Raw genomic sequence first — 19,172 nt, 5'->3', positions numbered from 1 at the left:
AAAAAAAAAAAAAAAAAGTTGCTGATCCTTTGTTTTGTTTTTCAGAGACAAGGAAACTTTTCTTATGAGCTGTTGGCAGGTTTTAACAATTGAGAAAAGAATACTCCTGTAAACAAATTTGGTGCATATTTGTCTCTCTGTTTTTGAATTCTCTGGAATTTGGAAACTATTTGTGAGTATTCATAACTTATGGCAACACAGTCATTTGCATAAGTGCAATAAGTTTTTTGCACTTATGCACATGGGCATGGTGGCTCAGGCCTGTAATCCCAGCACCTTGGGAGGCTGACACAGGTAGATCATTTGAGCCCATTTGAGCACAGGTGGATCATTTTGTAGAGATGGGGATTTACCACACATGCAAAATGTGAGCTTTCCAATAATAACATTGGACCTCCCTCCCTAGGAATAAATTGTCCTAGCCACAAGAGATCAGAGGAAATTATACTAGGGATAACCAAGCCTGCTTCTCCAAGCTTGGCCTGGAATATTACATACTACACAATAACTACAAAACACAATTTGTTAAAACTCAAGACAGTATGTATGTCAAAGGAGCCAGAACATGTATAGTGTAATTTCAAGGATGTGTGTAGTGTGTTGTGAGAACTGGTTTTAAATTTTAACCACACTGATTACATTTGTAAGGTTTCTCTCCAGTATGAATTTGGTAAACACTGAAAACACACTACTGCTTAAAGTTCCTTTCATGTTCAGCACACAAAAGCATGAACATTTGATTTTTTTTTTTTTTTTTTTTTTGAGACAGAGTCTCACTCTGTCGCCCAGGCTGGAGTGCAGTGGCGCGATCTCGGCTCACTGCAAGCTCCGCCTCCCAGGTTCATGCCATTCTCCTGCTTCAGCCCCCTGAGGAGCTGGGACTATAGGCGCCTGCCACCTTGCCTGGCTAATTTTTCATATTTTTAGTAGAGACGGGGTTTCACCGTGTAAGGCAGGATGGTCTCGATCTCCTGATTTCATGATCCACCCGCCTCGGCCTCCCAAAGTGCTGGGATTACAGGCGTGAGCCAGCACGCCTGGCCGAACATTTGATTTTTAAAAAAGTCTTACTACATTTGTTACATTTGTAAGGTAGCTCTTCAGTATGAACACTCTGGTTTCCATTTCGATGTTCAGGTAAAAGCCTTACCACACACATTACATTTGTGTGGTTCCTCTCAAAGTTGTATATTTTGATGTCTAGTGAGTTCTGATGCCTGGGGAAAGTCTCCGGCACATACATGTAGATTTCCTATCAGTATAAATTCCCTTATGTCCAGTAGTGATTGAACTCTGGTAAAGGTTTTGCCACACTTTTCTCATTTGTAAAGCATCTCTGCACTTTGAATTATCTATAGATCCACAAGTTTTTATCTTTGAATAGAATTCTTGCCACACATACTGCGCTTCAGTAATTTCTCTCCAATATGTATATTCTTTTTTTGCTTTTTTGTTTTGTTTTGTTTTGTTTTTTTGAGACAGAGTCTTGCTCTATCACTCAGGCTGGAGTGCAGTGGTGTGATTTTGGCTCACTGTAACCTCCACCTCCCGGGTTCAAGCAATTCTCCTGCCTCAGCCTCCCAAGTAGCTGGGACTATGGGCACACGCCACCATGCCTAGCTAATTGTTTGTATTTTAGTAGAGATGGGGTTTCACTCTGTTGCCCAGGCTGGTCTCAAACTCCTGAGCTCAGGCAATCTGCCCACCTCAGCCTCCCAAAGTGCTAGGATTACAGGCGTGAGCCACTGCGCCCAGCCTTCCAGTATGTACATTCTTATGACGAGTGAGTAGTGAACACTACCTTAAAACTTAGCTACGTTTACTGCATGTGTAAATGTATTGGGCCATATTTGAATTGCTATAAAGAAATACCTGAAGCTGAGTAATTTATAAAGAAGTTTAATTGAATCACAGTTCTGCAGGCTTTACAGGAAAGATGGTACTGGCATCTGCTCACCTTCTGAGGAAGCCTCAGGAATGTTAAAATCATGGTGGAAGGAAAAGGGGCAGTGGGCATATCACATGGCAAGAATAGAAGCAAGAGAGAGGGAGGTTCCATACATTTTTTCTTTTCTTTTTTTTTTTTTTTTTTTGAGACAGGGTCTCGCTGTCACCCAGGCTGGAGTGCACTGGCACGATCTTGGCTCACTGCAACCTCTGTCTCCTGGGTTCCAGCAATTCTCATGCTCCAGCCTCCTGAGTAGCTGGGATTACAAGCATGCATCACCATGCCTGGCTAAGTTTTGTATTTTAGTAGAGACAAGGTTTCACTATGTTGACCAGCCCGGTCTTGAACACCTGGCCACAAGTGATCTGCCCGCTTCAACCTCCCTAAATGCTGGGATTACAGGCATGAGCCACCATGCCTGACCTGCCATACACTTTTAACCAACAAGATCTCAGCCGGGTTTGGTGGCTCACGCCTATAATCCCAGACTTTGGGAGGCCGAGGTGGACAGATCATGAGGTCAATCCGTCTCTACTAAAAATACAAAAATTAGCCAGGCGTGGTGGTGTGAGCATGTAGTACCAGCTACTCAGGGAAACTGAGGCAGGAGACTCACTTGAACCTGGGAGGCAGAGGTTGCAGTGAGCCAAGATCACGCCACTGCATTCCAGCCTGGTGACAGAGAGAGACTTCGTCTCAAAAAAACAAAACAAACAAACAAAAACACAAGATCTCACCAGAACTCACTATCCCGGTAAGAGCAAAAAGCAGGTGGTGCTAAACCACTCGTAAGAAATTCACTCCTGTGATCCAGTCATCTCCCACCAGGCCCCACCTCCAATACGGGGGATTAAAATTCCACATGAAGTTCAGACAGAAGCGTCAAATGTACAAGCTATATCAGTAAATGTGAATTATTTGAACCCAGAAGTTAGGAGGACATCTAAAGGCCTTTCCACATTGAGTTTTGTTGTAAGATTCTCCTCTCCAGTATGTTTTGTCTGATGTTTAGTGAGGCCTGAGCGACTAATGAAAGATTTGCCACACTCATTACATTTATAAGGTTTTTCTCCAGAGTGAATTATTTGGTGTTTGTTGAGGCAGGAAAACCGTCCAAAGGCCTTGCCACATTCAATACATTTGTATGGCTTCTCTCCAGTGTGATTTCTTTGATGGTACACCAGCTTTGACCTTTCGATAAAAGCTTTACCACATTCATTACATTTGTAAGGTTTGTCTCCAGTGTGCATTTTCTGATGATTAACCAGAATTGAACGTACTCTAAAGGCTTTGCCACACTCATTACACATGTAAGGTTTCTCTCCAGTATGAATACTCCGATGGCGTGCTAGTGTTGATTGATGACGGAAGACCTTGCCACATTCATTACATTTGTAAGGTTTCTCTCCAGTATGAATTCTCCGATGCCTTGCAAGGTTCGAAGTGGAATTAAAGACCTGGCCACATTCAATACATTTGTATGGCATCTCTCCAGTATGCCTTCTCTGATGGTACGTCAGGCCTGTTATATGACTAAAAGTTCTACCACAATGGCTACATTTGTGTGGTTTCTCCCCAGTAGGATTTCTGTGATATCTTGCAAGTTTTGAACTTTGGATAAATGCCCCTCCAAACTCATTACAATTGTAAGGTTTCTCTCCAGTATGAATTATCAGATGTTTAGTGAGGCTTGAACGCTGAGTATAGGCTTTGCCACAATCATTACATTTGTAAGGTTTCTCTCCGGTATGAATTTTCCGATGACGTGCTAGGCATGAGTAGTAACTGAAGACCTTACCACATTCGTTACATTGAAAAGGCTTCTCTCCAGTATGAATTCTCTTATGATTTGAAAGGTTTCCACTGTCATTGAAGACCTTGCCACACACATTACATTTGTAAGGTTTCTGCCCAGTATGAATTCTTAGATGACGTGCTAGGCATGAGTAGTTCCTGAAGACTGTGCCACATTCATTACATTGGAAAGGTTTCTCTCCCGTGTGTATTCTCTTATGGATTGAAAGGTTTCCACTGTAATTGAAGACCTTGCCACACACATTACATTTGTAAGGCTGCTCCCCAGTATGAATTCTTAAATGTCTTACAAGGCATGAATTTTCACTAAAGACCTTTCCACATTCACTGCATTGGTAACGTTTCTCTCTAGTATGAATTATCTTATGTCGAGTGAGTAATGAGCCCTGTTTAAAGGCTTTGCCACATTTATCACATTTGTAAGGTTTCTCTCCAGTGTGAATTCTCCGATGCCCTGCAAGATGTGAAGTCTGACTGAAGACCTTGCCACACTCATTGCATTTGTAAGGTTTCTCTCCAGTGTGACTTCTCTGGTGCCTTGCAAGTTGTGAACGTTGACTGAAGACTTTGTCACATACATCACACGTATATGGTTTCTCTCCTGTATGGATTATCTGATGTGTAGTGAGGCTTGAGCTCCGTTTAAAGGTTTTGCCACACTCACTACATTTGTAAGGTTTGTTTCCACTATGAACTGTCTGATGAGTTGCCAGGTTGGAACTTTGACTAAAGGACTTTCCACATATGTTGCATTTGTATGGTTTCTCTCCAGTGTGGATTCTCTGGTGATTTACAAGATTTGAATTCTGCCTAAAGACCTTGCCACATATGTCACATTGATATGGTTTCTCTCCTGTATGGATTATCTGATGTGTAGTGAGGCATGAGCCTTGTTTGAAAGTTTTCCCACACTCATTACATTTGTAAGGTTTCTCTCCAGTGTGAATCCTTTGATGTATTGCAAGGTTGTAACTTTGACTAAAGGACTTGCCACATTCATTACATTTGTATGGTTTCTCTCCGGTGTGACTTCTCCAGTGATTTACAAGATCAGAATTTTGTCTGAAGATCTTGCCACATACATCACATTGACATGGCTTCCTCCTTGTGTGGACTATCTGATGTATTGTTAGTAGTGAGCCTCGATGAAAGGCTTTGCCACATTCGTTGCATCTGTAAGGTTTCTCTGTAGTATGTACCATCTGATGGTTAACAAGACTTGAAGACACTCTAAAGGCTTTGCCACACTCATTACATATGTAAGGTTTTTCCCTAATGTGTGTTTTCTCAAGTTGGGTGGGTAATGACAGTTGCAAAAACTCATTCCCATATTTTTTAGCGATGTTGATTTGGACACTTGGAAGAATTCTTTGAAGTGGTGAAACTAGGGAACCATTATTAACTGTCTTCTCAGATTGATTACATTCATAAATTTTCCCTTCAGTTTGAAATTTCTGCAGTTCAGTCAGATGTGACTGAAAGCTTAATGGAAGCTGATTTTCAATACATTTGTTTTCTACATCCTCTTGACTATGTTGACCTCTTTTACCAGTAAGATTGTTTTTATAGGTCATTGGCACTTCTTTATTATTTATTTCACCATCTTTCCATTGAAACTCAAGGTCCTGTAGATTTTTCTGGATTTCCCTTAAGTAAAAATTTTCAATATCATAACATTCATGTCTTTCCAGCATCACTGTTTGGAATTTTTCTCCTGTATTACTGTTCCCTATTGGTGGTAATTCCTTGGTCATACATTTAGGAAGGATACCTACAAAATACAATGAACATAGGGGTTTTTTGTTGGTTTTTTTTTGGTTTTTTTTTTTGAGACAGAGTCCTGCTCTGTTGCCCAGGCTGGAGCACAGTGGCACAATCTTGGCTCACTGCGACCTTCACCTCCTGGGTTTGAGCTATTCTTCTGCCTCAGCCTCCTGAGTAGCTGGGACTACAGGTGCGTGCCACCACACCTGGCTAATTTTTGTATTTTTAGTAGAGACAGGGTTTTAGCATATTAGCCAGGCTGGTCTTGAACTCCTGACCTCGTGATCTGCCCACCTCGGCCTCCCAAGGTGCTGGGATTACAGGCATGAGTGAGCCATTGCACCTGGCTGAACATGAGTTTTAAAAATAACTAGTATTATTTGTTTTTGTTTGTTTTTAAATAACTACTATTCGTAAATATTTTATATTGAAAACATACTACACTAAAAGTAACGTTTATACTAGACAGTTACCAAACTTTACCACAGTGATCTTCTATTTTTACAAATAAAAAAGGAGTAGAATTCTTCAGTAAAGAAACACTAATCACATGTAATTCAAATTAATTTTAAGGAAGTCTAGTTTCAAACATTCAATGACCAAAAGACTCATGTTGTGCAAACATATATTAGCACTAAAAGAAGTATTTTTCCACCATGCCCCCAAATCATACACCAACTGGCAGCAAACATATGGCTCTTTCAGAAGAAAAAACAGTTATATATATATATTTACTTCATATTTATTGTGCACAAATAAATGTCAAATTACAGCTAAATATCAACAAGTTCAACTAATTAATGATCTATGTAAATGGCAAGCTAAATTATAAATCAAAAATAGTACCGGGAAAATGAGAAAGAATTTTTTGAAGTTATAAAACTAAGTTATTTTTCTGAATACTTATTACATAAGTATTAAACCTGTTCTAAAACTACCTATTTCTGGCTGGGCGCGATGGCTCACACCTGTAATCCCAGCTCTTGGAGGCCAAGGTGGGTGGATCACGGGGTAAGGAGTTTGAGACCAGCCTGGCCAACATGATGAAACCCTGTCTTTACTAAAACTACAAAAATTAGCCGGGAATGGTGGTGTGCACCTGTAATCCCAGCTACTCAGGGGGCTGAGGTAGGAGAATTGCTTGAACCCAGAAGGCAGAGGTTGTAGTGAGCTGAGATTGCACCACAGCATTCCAGTCTGGGTGACAGAGCAAGACTCTGTCTCGGAAAAACAAACTAACAAAAAACGATCTATTTCCATAAAAAAACAGACATTTGCAACACTAACAAGCAATGCAAGTCAGCTATATTGACTTATGTCTGCCAAAACTCATATGTTAGGGTCCTAATCCTCAATGTAATATTATTTGGAGGTGTGAAAACTTTGGGAGGCAATTAGGTCAGCATGGTAGGTAGAATTTCAGGAACGGAATAGGAATTAGAATAGATGTGAAAAAGCTTTTGCTTTTTGCATGACAATTCTTCTGCCATGTGAGGACACAGAGTTAGCCATGATACACCAGGAAAAGGCCCCACACCAGGAACCAAAGTGACTGGCTCTGACATGTGGACTGCTCATCACCCAGATCTGTGAAAAGTGAATTTCTGTTGTTCAAACCACCCTATCTATGGTATCTGCTATACCTAGCCACACTAAGTTAAAGCTAATATGCCATCTCATTATAAACATGAAATAATGTTGATATACCTTATTAAACAAAGAAACTTCTGAGTCTTTACTATAAAACATGCAATATTCTAAGCTAGCAAACAGTACTAACTTGTTTTTAAAAATCTTAAGATAAATTATCACTATTTTACAAATAAGGACAGTAAGTCTGCCCACAGGATTTATGTATCTACACTCAAATTACAAAGAAAGTGAGACGTGAACCTGGGTTTCCAGTATCAAACATGTTTTTAAATAAAACTAGCCAAACAGGTAGTGCAGATAACTGGTCACCCAAATACCAAGAGTGTGGAAAGAAATACTTCAAGAGCCGGCCAGTCGCGTTGGTTCACGCCTGTAATCAGCACTTTGGGAGGCCGAGGCGGGTGGATCACGAGGTCAGGAGATCGAGACCATCCTGGCTAACACATTGAAACTCCGTCTCTAATAGTAGCTAGTATTAGCCAAGAACTAGAAACAACCCAAATGCCTGTTAAAAGATGAATGTATAGGCCGGACGCATTGGTTCACGCCTGTAATCAGCACTTTGGGAGGCCGAGGCGGGTGGATCACGAGGTCAGGAGATCGAGACCATCCTGGCTAACACAGTGAAACTCCGTCTCTACTAAATATACAAAAAATTAGCCAAGTGTAGTGGTGAGCGCCTGTATTCCCAGCTACTCAGGAGGCTGAGGCAGGAGAATGGCGTGAACCCAGCAGGCGGAGCTTCCAGTGAGCTGAGATCGCGCCACTGCACTCCAGCCTGGGTGACAGAGTGAGACTCCGTCTCAAAAAAAGAAAAAAAACAGAAATACTTCAAGAGCCAAGGTGTGTTGCCAAAACATTATTCAGTCATCCTTCGTGAATAACAGTATCTGAGTCATCATCCCCTGCACATATTGACGTAGGCAGTGTTCTCAAAGTTGTCAAGGGAATGAGTAGGCGTCATCCCTTACACGCTGAGTGCAGCGTGGAAGGTGAGGGAGTTCTGCAATAAAGGGAGTGTAAAATTAATACGCTAGTAAGTGACTGGGTAGTCCATCTGGACCAAAGTAATATGTTCAGAAGAGGAAGGGAGGAGGAAGGGCATGAGGGGAAGGCAAAGAGTTATGAGCATGGGGCAGCAGGGTTTGTGTTTGCAGAGCTGTGGGTATATACCTGCCTAAAGAATAGTTAAAATTCTGACTTTGGAAGAAAACAGAGAGACTTATTTAGAAGTAGCGCAGTGACTCACACCTGTAATCCTAGCAATTTGGGAGGCCAAGGTGGGCAGACTGCTGAGCTCATGAGTTCGAGACCATCCTGGGCAACATGGTGAAACCCCATCACTACTAAAATACAAAAAATTAGCCGGGCGTGGTGGTGTGAGCCTGTAGTCCCAGCTACTCAGGAGGCTGAGGTAGGAGAATTGCTTGAACTCGGGAGGCGGAGGTTGCAGTGAGCTGAGTTCATGCCACTGCACTCCAGCCTGGGCGACTGTGCGCGGCAAGCCACCCAGGTGCTGAGGCAAGAGACGGAGGGCACGAGCTGTTTCAGTATAACAAAATACATAAAATAACAAGTGTTATACTAGATATAGATCACAGATATGATTATATATAAGTATCACTAATCATTAGTTTGTAGTAATTACTCTTTATTCAAATACTATAATAATCCTCGCTCTACAATCATAACCTAGGAAAAGCCAGGCCATACAGAGATAGGAGCTGAAGGGACATGGTGAGAAGTGACCAGAAGACAAGAGTGTGAGCCTTCTGTCACGCCCTGACAGGGCCACTAGAGGGCTCCTTGGTCTAGCGGTAACACCAGCATCCGGGAAGACGCCCACTGCCAAGAGGACTGTGGCCTAGTAGTAGCGTCAGTGCCAAGGAAAAACACCTGCTACCTTTCCCCAGGGGAGTTTAGAGAAGACTCTACTCCGCCACCTCTTGTGGAGGGCTTGACATCAGTCAGGCCCACCCGCAGTTATCCGGAGGCCTAACCGTCCCCCTGTGATGCTGTGCTTCAGTGGTCACCCTCCTGGTCCACTTTCGTGTTCCATCCTGTACACCTGGCTCTGCCTTCTAGAGAGCAGTAGCAAAATTAGTGAAAGTACTAGAAGTCTCTAATATATAGAGACTATATATCAGAAATAATGGCGTAAGCTGTCTCCTGTCTGTCTCTCTCTCTCTCTCTCTCTCTCTGCCTCGGCTGCCAAACAGGGAAGGGCCCGCTGTCCAGTGGACACGTGACCCACGTGACCTTACCTATCACTGAAGATGGCTCACACTGCTTACCCTGCCCCCTTGTCTTGTATCCAATAAATAACAGCACAGCCTGGCATTCGGGGCCACTACGGGTCTCCGCGTCTTGGCGGTAGTGGCCCCCTGGGCCCAGCTGTCTTTTCTTTTATCTCTTTGTCTTGTGTCTTTATTTCTATGATCTCTCGTCTCTGCACACGGGGAGAAAAACCCACCGACCCTGTGGGACTAGTCCCTACAGGTGACAAAGCTACACTCTGTCTCCATTAAAAAAAAAAAAAAGAAGAAGTAGCATTATACTGACTAATACTTAAATATGGGAATTATACTATGGGCACAGGACAACAAGGGAAGATATTCAAAAAGGAGGTAGTGTGATGATATGGGAAATGAAAGGCCAGATGCAGCATTATGAAGCTTTTTATCTGTGAGTCAACAAGGCTTCAGTCTCAGTCAGATAATGGAGGGGCTCCCAAGAAAGACAACAGAGAAAATACAAAAATGCACAAGGGCAGATCTTAACTTCTAGAGCAAAATTATACTCACCTAGGAAGACCAGGTTCCTGTAGTTCTCCAACATCACATCCCAGTACAAAGCTTTCTGCACAGGGTCCAGGGATTTCCACTCCTCCTGAGAGAATTCTATGGCTACATCTCTGAATGTCAAAGGTCCCTGAAAAGAAAAACACATTTCAACGAGGAGCAATGGGAGAGCTCTTATCTATACATAAAATGAGAAGAGGACAGAACTGTCACATCAATTTGCTTGAAGTGTGTGTTTTCACATATCCACGCAAGGCATCTGTGAGAAAGTCATGTGTCCCTAATTTTAGCTTGTTATAAAATTCAATGGGAGATTATGATATCCTGTAAATCAGTGTACACTTCTCATGTTTGCGTACAATGCAAGAAATACACAAAGAAATGAATAAGTGGTCATGTGTATAAGTGTTAGATATTATGTTCAATATATCAACTGAGTGTCCAGATGAGCTAGTATAAGAGTGGTGTCTTCGAGATGACAATGTCCATAGCAGCTTTAAAGAAAGGTCAGAAACTAAAAACTGTGATGACCAGAGCAACAGCAATGACTAAAGTTTTGGAACACTCCCCATATGCTGGGCATTACTCCAAATGCTTTACATGGTCTAATTCAAATAACAACATAACAGATAGATTAGGATTTGTTCCCATGTTACTAGGAGACAACTATGTCACAGAAAATGCTAAAAAGTCACCTAGGTCAACAACCTGAAAATGGCACAGCAGGCATCTGACCCCTGATGTCTGAGAATGAGTCTTGAATCAAAAGAAACAAACAGTTAAATTATGGTTATGGTATGTCCTAGTCTCTCTGTGCTGCTGTACCAAGTAAAACAGACTGGGTAATTTATGAACAGTAGAAATGTATTTATCATGATTCTGCTGGCTGGGAAATCCAAGATCAAGATGCCAGCAGGACTGATATCTGGTGAGGGATGATTCCTGCTTCCAAGATGGTCTTGTTGCTTCGCAGGGGATGAATGCTGTGTCCCCCACATGACAGAAGGGACAGAAGGGCCAAAAACTAGTGAACTCTGTAGAATAAGCCTTTTGATATATCATTGACCAGAACACCATACCCACTGATAAAGGCCGACTTCTCGTGACCCAATCTCCTCCTAAAGGCCATGCCTCATAATATTTAAAGATTGGGCACTGGGGATTAAGTTTCAACATGAATCGCGGAGGAGGAAAAAGGAAACTCAGACCATAGCATTCCACCCCCGGCCCCCAAAACTGATGTACTTCTCACAGACAAAATATATTCTATTCCAATGGCTCCCAAAGCCTTATTTCTACAAGCAATTCAAAAGCCTATAGTCTAGAGTTGTACCTAACTATAATCTAAATCAGATATGGGTGAGACTCAAACGTGCATTTCATCTGAAGGCAAACTGCTCTCTAGTTGTGATCCTATGAAATCAAACGAGTTATGTGCTTCCAAAATACAATGGTGGGGCAGACACAGGTTAGATATTTCAATTCCAAAAGAGAGAAACAGGAAATACGGGGTAGCTGTTCCCATGTAAGGCTGAAACCCAACAGGGCATACACATTAAATACTAAGGCTTGACAATAATCTTTGACTCCATGTCCCATCTTCTAGACATCCTGGAGTAGACGTTGGGTCCCAACATCCTGGGGATCCCAGCCTCACTGGTTTTGTTGGGATCACCCCACATGGAAGTTCTCACAGAGTGCCTCCAGCTCTCCTGAGCTGGAATCACATACCGGTGACTCTACAGTTTTGGGGTCTCATCGGTGGCCCTGCTCCCAGGGCTTTACTGGACCTTATCCTAACAGGGACTCTGAAGTTGGCCCGGCCTCCACAGCTAGAACTGAACATTGCCCTAGTGGGGACTTCCAGGGACAGCCTCACTCCTATGGCATTTCTATGCCTAGGCTCCAAGGATCTCTGAGGCATTCTTTGAAATCTAGATGGAAGTAGCCGTGAGTCCACATCTCATGCCCTCTGCACACTTTTAGTCACCACTGTGTTCATATCGCCAAGGTTTACAGTTTTTGCGTTGTAACCGACCTCAATCCCTGGTGGACTGAACAAAAGGGGCAAACACGGGAACAAAAGACAAAGACAAGAGAGTATATTTGGAAGACGGGGTCAGGGGGCAGCTTACTTCTAGTGGACAAGGGCCCTGAGCTTTTTCAGCCCTCCAAATTTATTAGGTTAAAGAGATAACCAGAAGCGGGGGTGATTGTCGGTAACTGTCAGTCAGTCCTTTGGATCACAGCCGGCTTGCAAGACTGCATCCTTCGACCAATAAGCGCTAGATTTCCCAGAGATAACTTCAAGGAGCCCAGCGCCAGGGAGTGATGGCCCTCGGCAAACCTGGTGGCAGGCGCAGTCTTGAGTTTGCTCACATCCTGCATTCATGATAAACAGTTTGCTATTTGATCATATAGCCTTCAGTAGAATGCTGAATTGATCACGATCCCTTTAGCCTTTTTGGCTCCCAACAGCGTGTGCCCTCTTGATTGGTGGCTGGTCTATACCTGGTCCCAGTTCAGCCACAGGTGGAGTAGCTAAGGACCTCTGCTCTGAAATACAGAGATCACAGATCTGAGGTATCGGAGTTCCCATGTCCAAAGGGCACCCCGGGCCACTCCCTTGAAACTATCCTGCCCTCAAGGCCCTGGCACTCTGAACCTACAATGGGCACAGCAGTCTCAAAGATCTCTAAAATGCCTTTGGGATGATTCTCCCACTGTCTCAATAATAAGGTCCTGGCTTACTTCTATCCATACTAATCTCCCTGTCCAAGGCCACTTGGCTACATCCCTCTTGGTTTTCTCTCTCCTAAATACACTTTTAATTCTTTACATGGCCAGGCTAAGAATTTCCTAAATCTTTACAATGGGCTTTGAAAACAAATTGTTTTTGGCCGGGCGCGGTGGCTCAAGCCTGTAATCCCAGCACTTTGGGAGGCCGAGACGGGCGGATCACGAGGTCAGGAGATCGAGACCATCCTGGCTAACGCTGTGAAACCCCGTCTCTACTAAATAATACAAAAAACTAGCCGGGCGAGGTGGCGGGCGCCTGTAGTCCCAGCTACTCGGGAGGCTGAGGCAGGAGAATGGCGTGAACCGGGGAGGCGGAGCTTGCAGTGAGCTGAGATCCGGCCACTACACTCCAGCCTGGGCAGCAGAGCGAGACTCCGTCTCAAAAAAAAAAAAAAAAGAAAGAAAACAAACTGTTTTTAATTCATTTCTCTCTTCTCCCATTTTCCTATAAACAGTTCAGAGAAGCCATGCAGCAACCTGAACAATTTGCTTTGAGAGTGTTTCTGCCAAACATCTTAGTTCATCACTCTTAAATTCTGCTTTCCACAGCCCGGGTGCAGTGGTTCACTCCTGTAATCCCAGCACTTTGGGAGGTTGAGGGAGGCGGATCATGAGGTCGAGAGATCGAAACCATCCTGGCCAACGTGGTAAAACCCCATCTCTACTAAAAATTCAAGATGAGATTTGGGTGGAGACACAACCAAAGCCATATCAACTCATTTCTGTCTTGCCTGAATATACTCACTGAAAGGAACAGGATGAAAGGTTAGGGGCCACTGCAAAAAAAGATGATTGACATAAACCAGTGTGTGCAGTAACACATAAAGACACTAGGTAAGATCTAGTACCATAGCTGACTGCAGCACCAGAGTCTTCAATAGCACAGACAGATAACAGGGGAGCTTCTGAGTAGAAACCAGCAAACCTCTTCAATTAGGAGATGACAAGCAAAGGCCCAGAGAGGGCACTATCCCCAGTCAGAAAAATATTCTGTGTGTGTTGTTGTTGTTGTTGTTGTTGTTGTTTTTAGATGGATCATTCTACTGAACTCCAGCCTGGGCAATAGAGTAAAACCCTTCCACAAAAAAAGAAAAGAAAAGAAAAGGAAGGAAGGGAGGAAGGAAGGCAGGCAGGCAGGAAGGAAGGAAGGAAGGAAGGAAGGAAAGGAGGGAGGGAGGGAAGAAAGAGAAGGAAAGAAAAAGTGAGAAAGAAAGAGAGAAATGGCCGGGTGCAGTGACTCGTGCCTATAATCCTAGCACTTTGGGGAGCAGGGGAGGGCAAATCACCTGAGGTCAGGAGTTTGGGACCAGCCTGTCTAACATGGTGAAATTCAGTTTCTACTGCAAATAAAAAAATTAGCCAGGCATGGTGGTGCGTGCTTATAATCCCAGCTACTCAGGAGACTAAGGTAGGAGAATCACTTGAACCCAGGAGGCGGAGACTGTGGTGCGCCAAGATCACACCATCGCACTCCAGCCTGGACGACAAGAGTGAAACTCTGTCTCAAAAAAAATAAAAAGAGAGAAAGAGAAAGAAGGAAGGAGGGAGGGAGAGCGAGACAGAGAGAGAGAGAAAGACAGACTAAAGCTAAAAATAGAGTAACTGAGTTGAAATAGTCACTAGAGGAGTTCAACAGAGCTGACTCAGGCAGACGAAGGAAGTGGTGAACTCAAAGCGGATTTTGACAGGGAGAAAAACAACAACTATAAAAAACAAAACAAAATGAAGAGAGCATAAGGGGCTCATGGCAAACCATCAAGCACCAAGAACATATGTATTCTGGGAGTCCAATAAATAATGTGAATATTTCTAACATTACTTAACTGTAAGTAAACAAACAAGCTTTTTTTTTTTTTTTTTTTTTGAGACGGAGTCTTGCTCTGTCGCCCAGGCTGGAGTGCAGTGGCCAGATCTCAGCTCACTGCAAGCTCCACCTCCCGGGTTCCCACCATTCTCCTGCCTCAGCCTCCCGAGTAGCTGGGACCACAGGCGCCCGCCACCTCACCCGGCTAGTTTTTTTGTATTTTTTAGTAGAGACGGGGTTTCACCGGGTTAGCCAGGATGGTCTCGATCTCGTGACCTTGTGATCCGCCCGTCTCGGCCTCCCAAAGTGCTGGGATTACAGGCTTGAGCCACCGCGCCCGGCCCCTAAACAAACAAGCTTTACTGAAAGGCATAATATAATCAAAGGCTGGGTTCAATGGCTCATGCCTGTAACCCCAGCACTTCTGGAGGCTAAGGCAAGCAGATCACTTGAGGTCAGGAGTTTGAGACCAGCTTGGTCAACATGGTAAAACCCCCTCTCTCCTAAAAATACAAAAAAAAATTAGCTGGGTGTGGTGGTGAGTGCCTATAGTCCCAGCTGCTCAGAAAGCTGAGGCAGGAGGATCCCTTAAACCTGGGAGGCGGAGGTTGCAGTCAACCCAGATCATGCCACTGCACTCCAGCCTGGGCAACAGAGCCAGACTTCATCATCAAAAAAAAAAAAGATTCACGCAAAGAAAATGTCAGCAAGAAAACCTTAGATCTAAAAGAAACATAGTATTTTATAATCACACTGTGAGCCAGGCCTTCAGAAAAACATAAAGCAAACATTTATTTATTTTTGCTTTTGCGGTACGCCATCCTAAAAGAGGTCCTCACTCTTTAAACTGCCCAACCCGGAGGAAACTTCAGACATCTGTGGAGAAGATAGCATGCATACAGGCAGCCACGGTGACATTCTTCATAAAACAATAAAAGAAAAACAGTAAAAAAGAAAAAAGAAAAATGGTAAAAAAGCGAAAACCGGTAAAAGACCCATACGTCTTCATTTAGGGATTGTTCCAAAGAGGATGCAAAACAAACGATTAGTGTTTATTAACATAAAAATATGTACACTTCAAAACCTGCAAAATAAAATTTCACAGCAGAACACTCACTGAAGAATTGTTTTCTGAAATCTCATGATGACGCATAAATGCAACTCGACACCTCTCACTGACTCTTGCCACAGAACTTACAACAGTAGCCTCCCACGGAAACATGAGGGATGGTGGATGATGTGATAGGGAAAGGAAACTGGGTTTCCCCAGGTTGGGCACTTGGAAGAGTGATCACTTCCTCCAGGATGGTGCATTTCCTGCTTTGCTAGATCTCACAAGATTCCCCACTACCCTGAGCTGCAAAGGGGCCCTCTCCCACCAACATCACATCAGATTTCCCACTCATGTAAACAAAACCTGCAACTGTGTTTCTTTTAGATTTTGAAGATCTGGGGAAAATGACAACTCTTTGTATTTCCATTTCATTATTTTGTAGAAATCAAAATAAAATAATCTTCATTCTTTGCGCAATTTTTTTTTTCTGCATTCTAGGAGCCATTTCATATTCTGTAGTTAAATTTTTGGAATATATATGCCTTAATGTTCTTTTTTTATTTTTATTTTATTTTATTTTTTTGGAGGCAGAGTCTAGCTCTGTTGCCCATGCTGGAGTGCAATGGCGCGATCTCAGCTCACTACAACCTCTGCCTCCCGGGTTCAAGGGATTCTCCTGCCTCAGCCTCCCAAGTAGGTGGAACTACAGGCATGCGCCACCACGCCAAGCTAACTTTTGCATTTTTAGCAGAGATGGGGTTGGCCAGGCTGGTCTCTAACTCATGACCTCGTGATCCGCCTGCCTTGGCCTTCCAAAGTGCTGGGATTACAGGCATGAGCCACTGCGCCTAGTCAATGTCTTTTTTTTAGATTATAAATTTTTTTTAGCATAAAACTGAAATGTTTCCTTGATGTCCCATGTTTTATGTTTGCTCATAAATTTTATGGTGTATGTAAGGTATACAACATATTATAGTACAGATAGTAAAAAAGTCACTATAGTTTAACAAATTAACATATCCATCATCTCACAGGTACCCTTTTTTTTTTTTTTTTTTAGACAGAGTGTCGCTCTGTCACTGACGCTGGAGTGCAGTGGTGTGATCTCCACTCACTGCAACCTCTGTCCCCGGGGTTCAAGCAGTTCTCTGCCTCAGCCTCCCAAGTAGCTGGGATTACAGGCGTCTGCCACCATGCCTGGCTAATTTTTGTATTTTTAGTAGAGACAGGGTTTCCCCATCTTGGCCAGCCTGGTCTTGAACTCCTGACCTCTTGATCCACCTGCCTCAGCCTCCCAAAGTGCTGGGATTACAGGCATGAGCCACCGTGCCTGGCCCAGTACCCTTTATTTTTTTGACAGGAACAGTTAAAATCTAACATAGCATGAATTACATATATAATAAAATATTATTTTCCTGTCGTCTTCATGTTATGCCATCTTCTTAATGCCTAAACTGCATCTCTGCTTGGACTTTTACTGCAAATAAATATATTATGTGATGTTTAAAATAAAAGAAATATGTTCAGTAATAATTGGTGGAATGAGAGAATTTGGCTCCATCTTCTCTAATAACAAAGAAGTTCTGCTCCTACATCTGAGCAAAATTATAACCTTTTTAGATAAAACAACTGCTACTAGGAGTCCCAGCATGAACACCGCAGTCTCTGTAGGAGGGATATGCTGATAATGGCTAAACGCATCTGACATTCAGGTTGATTTTGTATTTTAAAATCAATGATAGGCCGGACACGGTAGCTCATGCATATAATCCCAGCATTTTGGGAGGTCGAGGTGGGCGGATCACCTGAGGTCGGGAGTTCAAGACCAGCCTGACCAATATGGTGAAACGCCATCTCTACTAAAAATACAAAAATTAGTCAGTCGTAGTGGCGCATGCCTGTAATCCCAGCTAGTCAGGAGGCTGAGGCATGAGAATCACTTCAACCAGGGAGGTGAAGGTTGCAGTGATAGTCTGGGCAATAAGAACGAAACTCCGTCTCAAAAAAAAAAAAAAAATCAATGATAAAATAAAACACCCTTTATCACTGATACGTATGTCTAATTATCCATTCCATTCCCAGCCATTAAGATTTCGAAGTTAGAAACAGTGACTCATTCATACAGCTTCAGATGTTGTATAAAATTAGGCAGAAAAGATCTCCCCTGACAGGCCTCTTTTCCAGAATTTATGAGGTATTGTGCACATCGATATGTGCCTTCTGCATGCAGCTTCTCTACTTCCGGTCTACAGAGTGCTGACTGCATCCTAATTTTGCCTCTAAACGATCTCTGCTGCCAACAGCTCTGACACTGTGGGGCCCACACCCTGTCTCCATCCATGTCTAGGTGTGAGCCCCTCCCAGGACCATGCCCAGCAGAGCCTCTTCCCAAGTTAATGTCACTGGGTCTCAGTGAGATAGAATCTAAGTGAGATGAGAGAAACTGAGGGAAGGCATGGGTGAATGGCAGTAAACACGTCAGGCAGGATGCTTCAGACTCAGAGAAGATTCGCAACTCCAATGCGTCGCATTTCAAAAAGGAAGGAGACAGAATGATCCACGAAGAATATCATTTTACCTGTGTAAGAGCCATCCCTGACTCCTTTTCTTTCCTCTTCTTCCTCTTCTGGGCTTCTCTCTCAGTCAATATAATTACTTCTTTACAAGTCAAATCTGAAAGTGAAAAATCTGTCTTCAATGCTTGGAAACAACACATTCCTTTCTGTGCTACAACCACGCCCACAGGGAAGACCTCAGCATATGGAGAGACAGCCCACTGCACCAGGGGGATGCAAGAATAATACATTCCTACACAAAGACCAAGTGGCCTGGCATGGTAGCTCACGCCTGTAATCCCAGCACTTTAGGAGGCAGAGGCGGTCGGATCAACTGAGGTCAGGAGTATGAGAGCATCCTGGACAACACAGTGAAACCCCGTCTCTGTACTAAAAGTACAAAAATTAGCTGGGTGTGGTGGCGCGCACCTGTAGTCCCAGCTACTTGGGAGGCTGAGGCAGGAGAATCACTTGAACCTGGAAGGCAGAGGTTGCAGTGAGCCGAGATCATGCCACTGCACTCCAGCGTGGGTGACACAGCAAGACTCCATCTCAAATAAAAAAATAAATAAAAATAAAAAAGAAAATGTGCTATGTGTCTGCATACATATCTCTATGTGTACGTGTATTTATTATGTGTTCATATGTATAATGGATTTATTCAACCATAAAAAAGAAGAAAATCCTGCTATTTGCAACAACATGGATGAACCTAGAAGATATACGCTAGGTGAAATAAGACACTAAAGGACAATTACTGTATGACCTCATAAGCAGAATCTTAAACAATCCAATTCATAGGAACAGGGTAGAACAGTTGTTGCCAGGAACTGGTTGGGGGGAGAATGGAAAAATGTTGGTCAAAGGGTACAAACTTTCAGTTATAAAATGAAGAAGTTCTGGGGAATCTAATGTACACAATGGTGTCTATACTGTATTGGACACTTTAACAGTTTGGAAAGTTTTTGAAAATTTTATT

General features: G+C 43.1%; 1 protein-coding gene across 1 annotated transcript in view; it reads right to left on the bottom strand.

Moving 5' to 3' along the window:
- Positions 1-1,883: 1,883 nt before the first annotated feature.
- LOC105514686 (zinc finger protein 836-like) overlaps positions 1,884-19,172 on the bottom strand; it is a 20,754-nt gene continuing 3,465 nt past the window's right edge. Inside the window, 5 exon segments of the mRNA XM_011946209.1 lie at positions 1,884-2,155; positions 2,610-4,529; positions 4,674-5,534; positions 9,985-10,111; positions 18,217-18,311. Coding sequence (XP_011801599.1) covers positions 2,863-4,529; positions 4,674-5,534; positions 9,985-10,111; positions 18,217-18,231 — 2,670 coding nt within the window. The 5' untranslated portion in view covers positions 18,232-18,311 and the 3' untranslated portion in view covers positions 1,884-2,155; positions 2,610-2,862.

The sequence above is a fragment of the Colobus angolensis genome, unplaced genomic scaffold (assembly GCF_000951035.1).
Source record: "Colobus angolensis palliatus isolate OR3802 unplaced genomic scaffold, Cang.pa_1.0 Scaffold25, whole genome shotgun sequence".
Taxonomy (NCBI): domain Eukaryota; kingdom Metazoa; phylum Chordata; class Mammalia; order Primates; family Cercopithecidae; genus Colobus; species Colobus angolensis.
This window is presented reverse-complemented; position numbering and strand designations above follow the sequence as displayed.